General features: G+C 44.8%; 1 protein-coding gene across 2 annotated transcripts in view; it reads right to left on the minus strand.

Annotated features, from left to right (window-relative positions):
- eif2ak4 (eukaryotic translation initiation factor 2 alpha kinase 4) overlaps positions 1-16623 on the minus strand; it is a 158014-nt gene that overhangs the window by 19377 nt on the left and 122014 nt on the right. For both annotated transcript variants that reach the window (XM_063053324.1, XM_063053315.1), the window contains exons 25-31: positions 16121-16289; positions 15123-15239; positions 10365-10430; positions 9470-9640; positions 4717-4851; positions 2594-2698; positions 2250-2378 (exon numbers count right to left, since the gene is read on the minus strand). In XM_063053324.1, the coding sequence (XP_062909394.1) occupies positions 2250-2378; positions 2594-2698; positions 4717-4851; positions 9470-9640; positions 10365-10430; positions 15123-15239; positions 16121-16289 (892 nt within the window). The remainder of the gene's footprint in view (positions 1-2249; positions 2379-2593; positions 2699-4716; positions 4852-9469; positions 9641-10364; positions 10431-15122; positions 15240-16120; positions 16290-16623) is intronic.

The raw sequence follows: 16623 nt of genomic DNA on the forward strand, positions 1-16623 counted from the left end.
TGTTATGAGAATGCAGGGTAACTTGGACAGGCTGGGTGAGTGGGCAGATGCATGGCAGATGCAGTTTAATGTGGATAAAATGTGAGGTTATCCACTTTGGTGGTAAGAACGGGAAGGCAGATTATTATCTAAATGGAGTCAAGTTAGGAAAAGGGGAAGCACAATGAGATCTTGATGTTCTTGTACATCAGTCACTGAAAGCAAGCATGCAAGTACAGCAGGCAGTGAAGAAAGCTAATGGCATGCTGGCCTTCATAACAAGGGGAATTGAGTATAAGAGCAAAGAGGTCCTTCTGCAGCTGTACAGGGCCCTGGTGAGACCATACCTGGAGTACTGTGTGCAGTTTTGGTCTCCAAATTTGAGGAAGGACATTCTTGCTATTGAGGGAATGCAGCGTAGGTTCACAAGGTTAATTCCCGGGAAGGCGGAACTGTCATATGTCGAAAGATTGGAGCGACTGGGCTTGTATACTCTGGAATTTAGAAGGCTGAGAGGGGATCTTATTGAAATATATAAGATTCTTAAGGGATTGGACATGCTGGAGGCAGGAAGCATCTTCCCACTGATGGGAGAGTCCAGAACCAGAGGCCACAGTTTAAGAATAAGGGGTAGGCCATTTAGAACAGAATTGAGGAAAAACTTTTTCACCCAGAGAGTGGTGGATATATGGAATGCTCTGCCCCAGAAGGCCGTGGAGGCCAAGTCTCTGGATGCTTTCAAGAAAGAGATGGATAGAGCTCTTAAAGATAGCAGAATCAAAGGTTATGGGGATAAGGCAGGAACTGGATACTGATAGTGGATGATCAGCCATGATCACAGTGAATGGCGGTGCTGGCTCGAAGGGCCGAATGGCCTACTCCTGCACTTATTGTCTATTGTCTATTGAATAGTTGAAGGAAAGCAGCTGTTCTTCAACTTGGTGGTGTGGGGCGTCAGGCTTCTGCACCTCTTGCCCGAAGGTAGACGTGAGAAGATGGCACGGAACCAGTGGCGGGGATTTTTGATGATGGATGCCGCCTTCTTGGGGCAGCATCTCCTGTAGATAGTACCGATGGTGGGGAGGGATGAGTCACGCTGAGTTTGCTATCTTCCTCAGCTTCCTGTGAACAGTGTACCAGACCACAGGCGACCGGTAGGGATACTTCCATTAATATATCTGCAGACTGTTAAACCTGTACAAGCTTTTAAGACACCACTTACAGTACTGGGTGCACTTCCAGTCACCAGGATATAGGAAGGATGTGATTAAGCTAAAGAGATTGCAGGAAAGAATGACAGGATGTTGTCAGCACTGGAGGGCTTGGGTTATAAGGAAAGACTGGATCGGCTGGGACTGTTTTCCCTGGAGTGACCAGATAGGGGTCTATAAAACCATGAGGGGAACAGACAGGGTTGTCAGTCAGTCTTTTTCCCAGGGTAGGAGAATCTGAAAGTAGAGGTAGGTGACAGGGTAGAGATTTAAAGGGAACATTCTCAGAGGGTGCTCCATATGTGGAATGTATTGTCAGAGGAAGTGGATAGAACTTCAGTGTTTAAAAGACATATAGGCAAGTACACGGATAGGAAAGGTTTAGAGGATGGGTTCCCAACCTGGGGTCCCCAGACCCCTCAGTCAATGGTAGGTGTCCATGGCATAAAGAAGGTTGGGAACCCCCGTTTTAGAGGGACCTTGGTCAAACGCAGACCGATGCGACTAAGTCAGGTAGGTACCTTGGTTAGCCTGAATCAGTCGGGCCGAAGGGCCTGTTTTTAATGCTACACAACTCTGAGACAATGATCTGAAGATCATCACACACAGTGCAAGGTATTTACTTGCATAGCCAACAGGCAGATGGGCAGCAGATAGGCCCAAGCACTGCTCACTGCTGACCTCTGAGAGACTGTCTGGATGAAGAGAATTGTGGCGTCTGACAGTGGTTAGTGCAACATGTCACAGCACCGTCTGTGGGATCAGGGTTTGATTCCCACCACTATCTGTAAAGAGTTTGTACGTTCTCCCAGGGGGTTCCCACAATCCAAAGATGGACAGGTGAGTTGTGGGGGTACCATGTTGTTGGCAGAAGCTTGGTAACACTTGTGCACTGTTTCTGCTGATTTGATTTGACACAAATGATGCATTTCACCGCATGTTTCAATATACAGGTGACAGAAAGTTAATCTAATGAGGCAAGAATCTGCAATGGGTATCACCTGAGAGGATTTTTGCCCCCCCTACTAAATTAAATTACCCAGCTCTGCGGTACTTTACCTGGGAGACATCACAGAGGAGCTCAGCATTTATCCCCACTGTCCACAGATTCTGGATGATGCTGATAGATCTGTCAATCAAAGTCCTACTGATTGCAAACACCACTGCCTTATAATGGCAACCATCAGGCTGGAATGGAAGGACAAAGTTTAGCTCTTGGCCATGGAGATTTGCACAAGTACCACAGTAATTCAATGGAATCAACAAAGACTGCTTCTGCCCGTCCATTTGTCTACCCCCATCGCTTGCCACCCCCACCTCCCACTCTCTTGATCAATTTATTAGTTAAAGTATGACAGAAGTCCGCAGACTTTTGTCAGAAAACTTTTCGTCAGATGACTCACTGGTATCAATGCGTTAGAAAGCGAGGAGATTTTATCCAAGGCCAGGCTGACTCCTACAGCAGTGGGAACCGGGCCTGTGAGATGCGGACGAGCAAACTCGAGGATCTGAGAGAGCAGAAAAAGAATGATTTATTTCTTGAGAAAGCTAAATAGATTTGCAAACCTGCTGAATATCTCTGGGAGACTTCTGGGAATAATGGTACTCCCCAGCACAACTTCCAATCCGCTCAGGAGGGCAAGTCTGCAGAAATTAGCCCCCCGCCCCCCCACCGAGTATCATACTGTCCGGTATGGGGGGGAGGTTCCTACTGCGCAGGATCGAAGTAAGTTGCAGAAAGTTGTAAACTTAGTCAGCTCCATCATGGGTACCAGCCTCCGTAGTATCCAAGACATTTTCAAGGAGTGGTGCTTTAGGAAGGCGGCGTCCATTGTTAAGAACCTCCATCACCCAGGACATGCCCTTTTCTCACTGCTACCATCAGGTAGGAGGTACAGAAGCCTAAAGGCATACACTCAGTGATTCAGGAACAGCTTCTTCCCCTCTGCCATCCGATTCCTGAATGGACACGGAACCCATGAACACTACCTCACTGCTATTTTTATTTCTGTTTTTGCAGTACTTATTTTAACTTAAGCATTTATTATGCATACACATACTTACTGTAATTGATTTTTTCCTACATTATGTATTGCATTGTACTGCTGCGGCTAAGTTACTAATATGCCAGCGTGATTAAACCTGATTCTGATACCACAGTACCTTGAAAACGATACAAGTTAGAAATGGGCCTTTCAGCCCTTCCTGTCGATCTTGACAGTGATGCCTACCTATGCTAAACAGGTTTTCCCACATTAGACCCATATCCCTCTATGCTTTCCTCCCCACACAACTGTACATATGCCGTTTACACATAATTATATCTGCCTCTATCACCTCCCTCCAGCAGTCCAATCTAGACAATAGCACCCACTGTGTGAAGAACATTTACGCAGAAAGTTTAGAAACCCTCCAACTTTCTCTCCTCCATTCATAAACCTGTGCTCCTTAGTTCTAGGTTCCCCTGCCCTGGGATGACGACCATTTATCTAAAGTATGCCCCCTGCAATATTGTAAACCACAGTTAAGGTTATCCCTCAACCTCCCACATTCCAGTGTGAAAAACACAAACAATCCAATGTCTCCCTACAACTGAAGCCCCTCATTTGAGGCAACATCGAAGTGAATCTCTTCTGCACCCTCTTCATTGCTACCACATCCTTCCTTTAGTGTGGCAACCAGAACAGTACAGAAATCTCCAAGTGCAGAATGGAAACAAGGAGCTAGTGATCTCACTCTGTGACAGTGATCTGGGACATTACACACAGCACACGGGAACTACCTGCAAACACATTCATCAAATGAGGAGGAAGGAAACGGGCTTTGAACTCTCACACACTGCTCCTCTGCATAAAGGCTTCCCGAGCTGGGGAGGTTTGCGGCAATTGCAGTACGTGCCTGAGATGTAGGGGGTGGCCAGTTCAGCTGGGCCTGCACCTTGGGCGCTCACAACTCAACTGTGCTGTGTGGATGTGCAGTCACGTCAAGTCAAGAGCGAAGTCATGGATGCCTGCCACTCTCAACTAGCCCAACATTGCTAACTTGAGTTGGTTGATACCTGGAGAGTGGCATCGTTTGATTGATTTGTTTATTTATTGAGATACAACATGGAACCGGCCCTTCTGGCTCTTCGAGCCGTGCCGCTCAGTAACCTCCAATTTAACCATAGCTTAATCCCATGATAATTTACAATGACCAATACACCTCCCAACCAGTACGTCTTTGAACTGAGCAGGGAAACCGGAGCACGTGGACAAAACCCACGCAGTCACGGGAAGAAAGTGTAAACTCCTTACAGAGAGCAGCAGGATTTGAACCCAGGTCACTGGTACTGTAAAGTGTTGTGCTCTCCACTATACCACCATGCTACCTCTCTTACCCTCATAGAAAGGTAAAGGAAGCTTTGTCACAGGAATACCATAGCGCAAGACGTCGGGACAAGGTGAACAGAAAGACTTTTTAATAACTTAGCAGATGTACGTGAGACCTTTATTCCTTTCATAACCTCCAATCAAACAGGACTCACCAGATTGTCATATCTCCCTCCCGCTGCAAGGATATCTGGCACAAGACGGTGTCGCCGTTTTACAAATGCAACAAACTGGAAGATGATTCCACTGTATAGGTGCATCTTGTAGACAAGACCCAGATTGATCTCCACCTGCAAAGCAACAACACCAATTTCACTCCACAGCTGCCACAGATATCATTATCAGTGTCCTCTGTGTAGGGATTTTAGTCAGACACCAGGTGTCTGATTCCTCTGACCCCTCAATTTCCTATATTTCACAGGAAGGAGAAGGGAACAGTGCCTTATGAGAAAGGCCAGACAGAGGCTGCAAATTTCTCTAATTTCCCTTCCAGCTATTGGATAAGCAATCATTTGAGTCGAATCTCAATGCCGGGAATGTTGCTTCTCCAAAAGTGAGACTCAGGAGAACCAGCATAATGCATTCCAAATCAAGTCAGTGGCAGAAACAGTTCCCTTCCTTTTCCCCAATACCATAGCCCTAACAATACAACAGCTTCTCATAGCACCAGTGTGACATTTCCCATTTTCCACAGGAGCTGTGACTTCTCGCTGAAATTCAATATTTGGTGCGAGGTTCTACTAGACCAACTGATGTGATCTAAACAATCAAAGTTTGCAAACTTCTGGGCCTGAAGATAGACAAGTCCCCTGGTCCTGATGGAATGCATCCCAGGGTACTGAAGGAAATGACAGAAGTTATACTAGAGGCTTTGGTGATCATTTACCAAAATTCTCTGGACTCTGGGCAGGTCCTGACAGATTGGAAGATGGTGAATGTCACACCACTGCTCAATAAAGGATATATGCAAAAGGCAGGTAACTATAGGCCAGCTAGTTTAACATCTGTAGTTGGGAAAATGTTTGAAACTATCATTAAAGAAGAAATAGTGAAGCTTCTGGAAAGAAATGGATCTATCAGGCAGTCACAGCATGATTCAGCAAAGGCAGATCCTGTTTGACAAACTTACTGGAGCTCTTTGAGGATATAACGAGCACAGTGGATAGAGGGGAACAGATGGATGTTGTTTACTTGGATTTCCGGAAGGCGTTCAATAAGGTGCTACATAAGACTTCTCGATAAGATAAGGATGCATAGAGTTGGGGGTGGTGTATTAGCATGGATTGAAGATTGGTTAACTAATAGAAAGCAGTGAGTTGGGTTACATGGGTGTTACTCTGGTTGACAGCCAGTGGTGAGTGGTGTGCCACAGGGGTCGGTGCTCGGCCTGCAACTGTTCACAATATATATTAACGATCTCGAAGAGGGAACCGAGTGCAGTGTATCTAAGTTTGCTGATGATATTAAATTGAGTAGAAAAGCAAATTGTGCAGAAGAGATATAGATAGGTTAAGTGAGTGGGCAAGGGTCTGGCAGATGGAATACAATGTTGTTAAATGCGAAGTCATTCACTTTGGAAGGAAAAATGGAAGAGCAGATTGTTATTTAAATGGTAAAAGACTGCAACATACTGCTGTGCAGAGGGACTTGGGAGTGCTTGTGCATGAATCACAAAAGGTTGGTTTGCTGGTGCAGCAGGCCATTAAGAAGGCAAATGGGATGTTGGCCTTCATTGCAAGAGGGATTGAATTTAAGAGCAGGGAGGTCATGCTGCAACTATACAGGGTACTGGTGAGGCTGCACCTGGAGTACTGTGTGCAGTTCTGGTCTCCATACTTGAGGAAGGATATACTAGCTTTGGAGGCAGTGCGGAGGAGGTTCACTGGGTTGATTCCAGAGATGAGGAGGTTAGACTATGAGGAGAGATTGAGTCGCCTGGGACTGTACTCACTGGAATTCAGAATAATGAGAGGAGATCTTAGATAGATAGAGGCAGGAATGTTGTTTCCGCTGATAGGTGAGACTAGAACTAGGGGACATAGCCTCAAGATTTGTGGGAGTAGATTCAGGATGGAGATGAGGAGGAACTGCTTTTCCCGGAGAGTGGTGAATCTGTGGAATTCTCTGCCTAATAAAGCAGTGGTGGGTACCTCAGTAAATATATTTAAGACAAGGTTGGACAGATATTTGCATAGTGAGGGAATTAAGGGTTATGGGGAAAAGGCAGGTAGGTGGAGATGAGTCCATGGTCAGATCAGCCATGATCTTATTGAATGGCAGAGCAGGCTCGATGAGCCAGATGGCCGACTCCTGCTCCTACTTCTTATGTTCTTATGTGTGAAGAAATGGCAGTCACCATAACCAGTGACAACCATTAGTGACACTGGAGCACTGCTGCAAGTGTACAGCAATGAGCAGGATTACTTTCTCTCATCTTATTGAAGTACAGAGTCTTTACTCTGCATCCGTATGAGGAGTGTAGAGAACCTGTCCAATTAGTTTTTCCAAAGAGATAACCAGGAATATCGATGATGGACTCAAGAGTCACGGAACTGTACAGCATACTATACAGTTGGTGCAGTCTCTGTAGATTTCAGTAAGACCTTTGATGTGGGAGACTGGCTCAAAATGCAAAACCCTCATGATCTAGAGACTCAGCAAACTGCATTCAGAAATGACCTGAGAAATGAGGAAGAGTCCTGATGGAAGCAACTGGAAATCTATGACCAGCAGTATACCATGTTAAGACTCTTGCTACTTGTTACTCCATGGGTTGTCACCTTGTCGTGGTGGAGAGGCTTGTGTGGTCCTGTGATCCCGAGAGTGATGCCGTCTGGAGCTATGCTTCCGGTAGGGTCACCCATGGCGGTAAGGTCGAGGGTGAGATCCCTGATAAAGAACAATCCAACCAAGACCTCAATGGTCGAACAGGCGGACGAAGTTACTTCGAACTCAACAGCTGTGAAGGCGGATGAAGGCTGCAACAAATCCATCAGCTCCAATCGTCGTGGTTTCCATGCCATTGGAATCAGTTGGTTGATTTGTGAAGTATCATGTGCTTCTTGGAGTGCAACATCAAGTACACGTTAAACAAATATACGCACAGGCATCTTTGCTCTGTAACAGAACGAAGACCATCATCCTCGACCTCCAGGGATAGCCACGACTTGTTACATTCACTAGCAATCTGGATGTGAATGTTAGGGGCCATTAGTAACTTTGTAAATGATAAGAAAATGGGTGGTGGTGTTGATAGTGAGGAAGTCACTCTCAGCTTCAGAACAATATTGTCATTTGGTAACATGGACCGAGCAAAGGCAGAGAATAACAATGTGAGGTGAGGTGACACAGTCTACAAACAGGGACAGCATACACATAGTAAATTGTAGGGCTCTGGGGAGAGCATCCACGTCCAAGGGTCTCCATGCGTGCAGCATAGGTAGATGAGGTGGTTAAGAATGCATGAGAGCTGCTTGCCTCAACAACCAGGACACACAATACGAGAGCAGGGAGATTGTGGCACCACCATGTAAAATATTAGTTAGACCACAGCTGCAGTTTTGGTCACCATGCTAATGGAAAGGATGTGAATGTGCTGGAGAGGGTGAAGGGAGAATCACCAGGATGTTACCTGGGTTGAAATGTTCCAGCCACGAGAAGAGGCTCGGCAAATTGGACTGGTTTACCATGGAGAGTGCAAAGGTGTAACAGCGCACTGACTGATATACTGTATATAGGATTATGTGGGGCATAGAGTGGGCAAATAGTGAGAAATCCTTCCCCTTAGCAGAGGTTTCTAGAACTAGAGGGGGTCACTTAGGTAATAAGTGGATTATTTAGAAGTAATTTGAGAAGAGATTTTCCAGCCAGAGGGTGGTTGGACTCTGGAACATGGTGCCTGGGTGAGTAATGGAGACAGTCACTCTTACAATATGAGAATTTATCAGGCTTACAAGTTATTTGTGCATTTTGAATATGGGGTTAATCTATTTATATTCATGAGGAGTCATGATGAAGGGTCTTGGTCTGAAATGTCGACTCTTTATTCCTTTCCATAGATGCTGCCCGGCCCACTGAGTTACTCCCAATTTTGTGTGTGTTACTCTGGATTTCCAGCCTCTGCAGAATCTCTTACATTTAAGAACAGAACAAAACCTGCACGTTAATAATTCCCAGTAAGGACTAATCCATCCCATGAGCCAGCTTTGATTAGTAACTATAGTACTTCTATTCTCCAAATTCCCTCTACTGTAGTCAATTCCAACACTGGGTACAGCACCTTGTCTAACACAAGACAAAACCACATTAACTGTGGAGAACGCAAGGCTGCAATCCTCACCCAGGTTACACATACTCAACCTGTACATACCTTCGAGCACTGGGGAGACCAGTGAGGTGAATGGGGATGGATCTGCCGCTGATCCAGGGCTGCAGGTATTTCTGCTGGGTGGGAACGGGGTATTTCCTCATGCCTTCACCAAGTCACAAAAGCCAGGGCTGGGAGGAGCCATGCAGAGCTCGGAGCACTGAGCAGACTCACTCACTCACTGAGATGGTGAGGCCGGCTGACAGCCGCTTTTTCCACGCCTGTCACTGTCAGTTACGGCTGTTTCTGTTCATTCTCAATTCATGCACAGTTCTCTGGAGGAGAACTCTGTTGTAGCGTGGAGACTGCCTGCACAAAAGTGATCAGGGAAGGAAACTAGCTCAGGTAGGCAAGTTGGGCTGAAGGTTTGCCCCCCATGCTGTATAAGTGTCTGACTCAGCTGGTTGCACTCTTGCTCAGCCACAGTCCAAATGATTAAACTCAGCCAGTATGGTTCAGCAGCGTTCAATGCCTTAAGGAGCTAGGTAAGCAGCTAAATTACCGAGTGGCTTCTCAAGTTAGTCCCTAGCATTACAACCAACCTGAAGCCCAATGTCAAGTTTCTTTAGGAGATCTGTCACAGCTTCCAAGTCCTTTAAACTTTGCTTTGCCAGCTGGGAAACAGCTAACTCCCCTTTCATCAGTGGGTTCAACACACTGCTCAATTCTTCTATGTCCAACTTGACTTCGATGTACTTGTACAGGTGCAAGAGCTGAATAAGAGAAAATGGGAGCTTAGATGTCATAAATCATCCTTCCTGCTAATTTTCATGTTGTATTCTCCACAGCATTTGTATTTAAGGGAAATAAAGGTACAATAAGATTCTGATAATCCACTGTCTGACCATTTGGAAATCATTTGCCACATATGCCTTTCAACTTTCTAAACACTGCACTCTTGTTAAAATGACCAGGGTCCCAGTTCCCACATTACCTAAAAACTTGCTATAATCAATGGAAAATTTATGATACATACCATAACATCTAAAAAAAAAACTGAATTAAAAATGTGTTGAAACAACATGAAACACTCAAAAATCTGCTGATCAGAGAGCAAAGTCCTGAGCATACCTGATTAGCAGAGTTTTGCTGTGAACTAATAAGAGAATGGAACAGAGTGCTGAAGTTCACTGGGAGCAGAACGACTGCCATTGACCTGTTCCTTTAACCGCCCAACATACACAAAATGTCAACAGGTCAGGCAGCACCTATGCAAAAGAGTACAGTCAATGTCTCGGCCCGAAACGTCAACTGTACTCTTTTCCATAGATGCTGCCTGGCCTGCTGAGTTCCTCCAGCATTTTGTGTATGTTGCTCAGATTTCCAGCGTCTGCAGATATTCTCTCGTTTGTGATCTAGACTGCCCAACCACTTCCTTGCAGTTGCCGATGGAATGATCAAGCGATGCCAATAAACTGCCAATAACATAAAACTTACATTATTCTGTGACAGGGAGAGATTGTAGAACATGGCTTCCATCTCTCGTTTGGTCAGCTTCCCTGTCTATAAAGGAAGACAGAGGTTAAATGTTAAAACATTATGGGAGATGGCAAAACAATGCATTTAGAAATACACCAATTCTATATTATATAATTAGAGATGTGTTTAAAGGCATAGATATCAATTGACGTCTCCTGTATGATGAATACAAGAATGTCAAATCCAGTATGTTCACGAACTTCACGGATTGTCTAGAGTCCAGTCTCAGGATAATGCACCTCATTTGCGCAATTGCCCTCAAAGGTGTGGCCCACAAGGCTGCGTCCTCGGCCCCCTATGCACTTACAAATGTGTGGTCAAATTCTGCTGGAACTCTATCAACAAGTTTACAGGTGATACCACAGTAGTAGGCCAGATCTCAAACAATGATGAGTTGGCATACAGAGAGGACAGCTTAGTGACATGGTGTCATGACACAACCTTTCCCTCAATGCCAACAATACTATAGAGCAGGTCATTCATTCAAAAAGGGGCAGTACACATGCTCCTGTCTACATCAAAGGTGCTGAACTTGAGAGCTTCAAGTTCCTAGGAGTGAACATCGCCAATTGCCTGTCCTGGGTCCAACCACACGATCAGCGCTTCTAATTCCATAGGAGGCTAAAGAAATTTGTCATATCCCCTTGGCCATGAACCAATTTGTATCAAAGAACCATGGAAATCATCTATCCAGATGCACCACAGCTTGTATGGGAACTGCTCTGCCCAAGACCATAAGGAACTGCAGGGAGCTGTGGACAGCTCAGCACATCATGGAAATCAGCCTCCCCTCCAGGGACTCCACCTACATTCTTGCTGCTTTAGTAAAGCAGCCAACAGATTCAAAGATCCCACCACACCAACATTCTTTTCTTCCCCTTCCATCAGGCAGAAGCTGAAAAGCCTGAAAGCTACCAGGTTAAAGGACAGTTTCTACTCCAGTTATAAGACTATTGAATGGACTTGACCTCATTTATGGCCCTACAGCTTATTATCCTGCCTGCACTCCACTTTCCCTATAAATGTAACACTTTATTCTCCTCCAATGTCCTCAGTATTGTTAAAGAGTAAATACAGATACCTCTGTGGCTTATGAATGCCTGCCTCACAGTTACCCCATAAATAAAATTGAGCATTTGGAGACCAATGGGATGAATTTGCCAATTTCTACAGGCTCCTTCTACCAAATGGGAATGGGGTACTTTCATGTGCCTTCTCTTCCCAGCCCATCACAATCAAAGTTGCAAGTGTCAGACCTAGGGGCACTGAGCAGACTCACTCATCAAGTCAGTGAGACCGGCTGGCAGAGGCAGCCTCTCTTCCTGCGCCCATTGCTCTCCCATCACAGCTGTTTATAGAAAGATAGAAAATAGGTGCAGGAGTAGGCCATTCGGCCCTTTGAGCCTGCACCGCCATTCAGTATGATCATGGCTGATCATCCAACTCAGAACCCTGTATCTGCCTTCTCTCCATACCTCCTGATCCCTTTAGCCACAAGGGCCATATCTAACTCCCTCTTAAGTACAACCAATGAACTGGCCTCAACTGTTTCCTGTGGCAGAGAATTCCACAGATTCACCACTCTCTGTGTGAAGAAGTTTTTCCCCATCTCGGTCCTAAAAGGCTTCCCCTTTGTCCTTAAACTGTGACCCCTCGTTCTGGACTTCCCCAACATCGGGAACAATCTTCCTGCATCTAGCCTGTCCAATCCCTTCAGAATTTTATACGTTTCAATCAGATCCCCCCTCAATCTTCTAAATTCCAGAGAGTACAAGCCTAGTCGATCCAGTCTTTCATCATATGAAAGTCCTGCCATCCCAGGAATCAATCTGGTGAATCTTCTTAGTACTCCCTCTATGGCAAGAATGTCTATCCTCAGATTAGGGGACCAAAAACTGCACACAATACTCCAGGTGTGGTCTCACCAAGGCCTTATACAACTGCAGTAGTACCTCCCTGCTCCTGTACTCGAATCCTCTCGCTATAAATGCCAGCATACCATTCGCCTTTTTCACCGCCTGCTGTACCTGCATGCCCACTTTCAATGACTGGTGTATAATGACACCCAGGTCTCGTTGCACCTCCCCTTTTCCTAATCGACCACCATTCAGATAATAATCTGCTTTCCTGTTTTTGCCACCAAAGTGGATAACCTCACATTTATCCACATTAAATTGCATCTGCCATGAATTTGCCCACTCACCCAACCTATCCAAGTCACTCTGCATCCTCTTAGCATCCTCCTCACTGCTAACACTGCCACCCAGCTTCGTGTCATCCGCAAACTTGGAAATGCTGCATTTAATTCCCTCATCTAAGTCATTAATATATATTGTAAACAACTGGAGTCCCAGTACTGAGCCTTGCAGTACCCCACTAGTCACTGTCTGCCATTCTGAAAAGGTCCCGTTAATTCCCACTCTTTGCTTCCTGTCTGCCAACCAATTCTCTATCCACATCAATACCTTACCCCCAATACCGTGTGCTTTAAGTTTGCATACTAATCTCCTGTGTGGGACCTTGTCAAAAGCCTTTTGAAAATCCAAATATACCACATCCACTGGTTCTCCCCTATCCACTCTACTAGTTACATCCTCAAAAAATTCTATGAGATTCGTCAGACATGATTTTCCTTTCACAAATCCATGCTGACTTTGTCCAATGATTTCACCGCTTTCCAAATGTGCTGTTACCACGTCTTTGATAACTGACTCTAGCAGTTTCCCCACCACCGATGTCAGGCTTACCGGTCTATAATTCCCCGGTTTCTCTCTCCCTCCTTTTTTAAAAAGTGGAGTTACATTAGCCACCCTCCAATCCTCAGGAACTAATCCAGAATCTAAAAGAGTTTTGAAAAATTATCACTAATGCACCCACTATTTCTTGGGCCACTTCCTTAAGCACTATGGGATGCAGACCATCTGGCCCTGGGGATTTATCTGCCTTTAGTCTCTTCAATTTACCTAACACCACTTCCCTACTAACATGTATTTCCCTCAGTTCCTTCATCTCACTAGACCCTCGGTCCCCGACTATTTCCTGAAGATTATTTATGTCCTCCTTAGTGAAGACAGAACCAAAGCAGTTATTCAATTGGTCTGCCATGTCCTTGTTCCCCATGATCAATTCACCTGTTTCTGACTGTAAGGGACCTACATTTGTCTTAACCAATCTTTTTCTTTTCACATATCTATAAAAGCTTTAACAGTCAGTTTTTATGTTCCCTGCCAGCTTTTTCTCATAATCTTTTTTCCCTTTCCTAATTAAGCCCTTTGTCCTCCTCTGCTGGACTCTGAATTTCTCCCAGTCCTCAGGTGAGCCACTTTCTCTGGCTAATTTGTATGTTTCTTCTTTGGAATTGATACTATCCCTAATTTCCCTTGACAACCACGGGTGCACTACCTTCCCTGATTTATTCTTTTGCCAAACTAGGATAAACAATTGTTGTAGTTCATCCATGCGATCTTTAAATGCTTGCCATTGCATATCCACTGTCAACCCTTTAAGTATCATTTGTCAGTCTATCTTAGCTAATTCACATCTCATACCTTCAAAGTTACCCTTCTTTAAGGTCAGAATCTTTGTTACTGAATTAACTATATCACTCTCCATCTTAATGAAGAATTCCACCATATTATGGTCACTCTTACCCAAAGGGCCTCGCATGACAAGATCGCTAATTAACCCTTCCTCATTGCTCAATACCCAGTCTAGAATAGCCTGCTCTCTCGTTGGTTCCTCGACATGTTGGTTTAGAAAACCATCCCGCATACATTCCAAGAAATCCTCTTCCTCAGCACCCTTACCAATTTGGTTCACCCAATCTATATGTAGATTGAAGTCACCCATTATAATTGCTGTTCCTTTATTGCACGCATTTCTAATTTCCTGTTTAACGCCATCTCCAACCTCACTACTACTGTTAGGTGGCCTGTACACAACTCCCACCAGTGTTTTCTGCCCCTTAGTGTTATGCAGCTCTACCCATATCGATTCCACATCCTCCTGGCTAATGTCCTTCCTTTCTATTGTGTTAATCTCCTCTCTAACCAGCAACGCCACCCCACCTCCTTTTCTTTCATGTCTATCCCTCCTGAATATTGAATATCCCTGAATGTTGAACTCCCATCCTTGGTCACCCTGGAACCATGTCTCTGTGATCCCAACTATATCATATTCATTAATAACTATCTGCACTTTCAATTCATCCACCTTGTTACGAATGCTCCTTGCATTGACACACAAAGCCTTCAGGCTTGCTTTTACAACACTCTTAGCCCTTATACAATTATGTTGAAAAGTGGCCCTTTTTGACTTTTGCCCTGGATTTGCCAGCCTGCCACTTTTACTTTTCACCTTACTACTTTTTGCTTCCACCCTCATTTTACACCCCTCTGTCTCTCTGCACTTGTTCCCATCCCCCTGCCTCATTAGTATAAACAACAGTAGCAAACGCTCTACTCCCCACACACTGTGGTTTTGTTCTTGACTGAGGACCAGTTCCCAAGAACAGAACACTGTTGTAACCTGGGGACTGCCTGTACAAGTTGAAATCAAATCATTTCCCCCCTACAATCCATCTATGCCATGCACTGTATACAGCTGGTAAGATGGCAAATTTGCGAGGGATCAGGCACAGCCAGAAACAGAACTATTTTTGGATGCCGTGACATGTGATGCTGAGTCCAGTTTTATTTAATCAGCTCCGTGACTTACCATGACATCGCACAGGATGTTGCACACCTGCTGGAGTTTGTCCTCCGGTATCCCACAATGCAGCAGCACTGCCTTCAGCAGGCAGATATGGTTCAGATAGATGCTATAGTTCCTCTCCTGAAAAACAAATAAATGTAATCATTTCGCAAGCAGTAGCTTATAATAATCAGCCCACCACACTACAGCCCCAGAGGCTTCAAAAGGGAAAGAAATAACTGATTGGCTTTCCTTTAATCCTTCCCTGCTTAATAATAGTTACCACAGAATTGTAAATTCCAACTTGCAGTTTTCTCGCCAGGGATTTCTGCAGTGTCATCTATATGTGACAAGTTAATTTAAAGCAATGAGACTCCTAACAGCAGTGTGTCATTTTGATTACAATCCCTCTGTGTTATGCAGCGTCATTGGTAACTGTATGGCCAGCACTATCACTACATCTGGCCACACAGTGAGCAGCAAAGATCACCACTTTAAACCCGCAAAATCAGCAACAACTTCAGCTTTCTAGCTGCCTTGCCAGAACTGTGACAATTGAGAAACCATTGGCAAGATGCGAATATTTTGCAAGGATCTATTTCAGCAAGGATTTTTCTTTGTAGGAGTGGGATTTCAGCAGCCATGCAAGGGTGGTTGGAGGGTGAGTGAGTGTTGGTGGACAGGGGAGAACTGGTGAACTGAGAAAGGCAGAAAAGGCATGCATTTCTACACGTAATGTCAGCAGGTCTGGCAAATTTTCCAGACTACTGGATGTTTTTCTCCAACAAACTTCTAATTCATTTTTTTTCAGATATCACAAAGTAGAATAATAAATCTTCCAGGAGAATCCAGCAAGTGAACAGGAGCTCAGGAAGCTGGAAGCTGATGAAGCCTTGCTGAAATCATCGCAATTTCCAAACACTAGGATAGCAGATGGTGAGTTTAACTGCTCTGACCCTATCTGAGGCATTAAAAAAAGAATCAGATTAAAAGTGGTGACAAACTGTGAATTGAATCCATACCTGCAGTACATGAAACAATTTAATAATCTGGGCAATGGCTTGGATGATCTCTGCATCTGGTAGCAAGTTGTTTGTGTTCGGTGTGACAATATCAAATGCACATTCTAAGAGTTCTTTAGGGTGAGAGCGGTGCGGCCTTCGAGGTCTGAATACTCGTTCAATACAATACCTTGTGATAAAGAAACAGATAAGATGGCCGATGGCATCAACACAAGAGGTTTCAAAACTAAATAAAATAACACACACAGTCTACATTTTATCATCAATGAGTATCATATAACCCAAGAAGGATTAGACCATAAGACACAGGAGCAGAATCAGGCCATTCAGCCCATCAAGTCTGCTCTGCCATTACATCATGGCTGATCCACTTCCCTCTCAACCTCATTCTCCTGCCTTCTCCCCAGAATCTCTCACGCTGTGACTAACCAAGAACCTATCAACCTCTGCCTTAAATGCACCCAATGACCTGGCCTCCACAGACACTCGTGGCAACCAATTCC

Source organism: Mobula hypostoma, chromosome 1 (genome assembly GCF_963921235.1).
Source record: "Mobula hypostoma chromosome 1, sMobHyp1.1, whole genome shotgun sequence".
NCBI lineage: Eukaryota > Metazoa > Chordata > Chondrichthyes > Myliobatiformes > Myliobatidae > Mobula > Mobula hypostoma.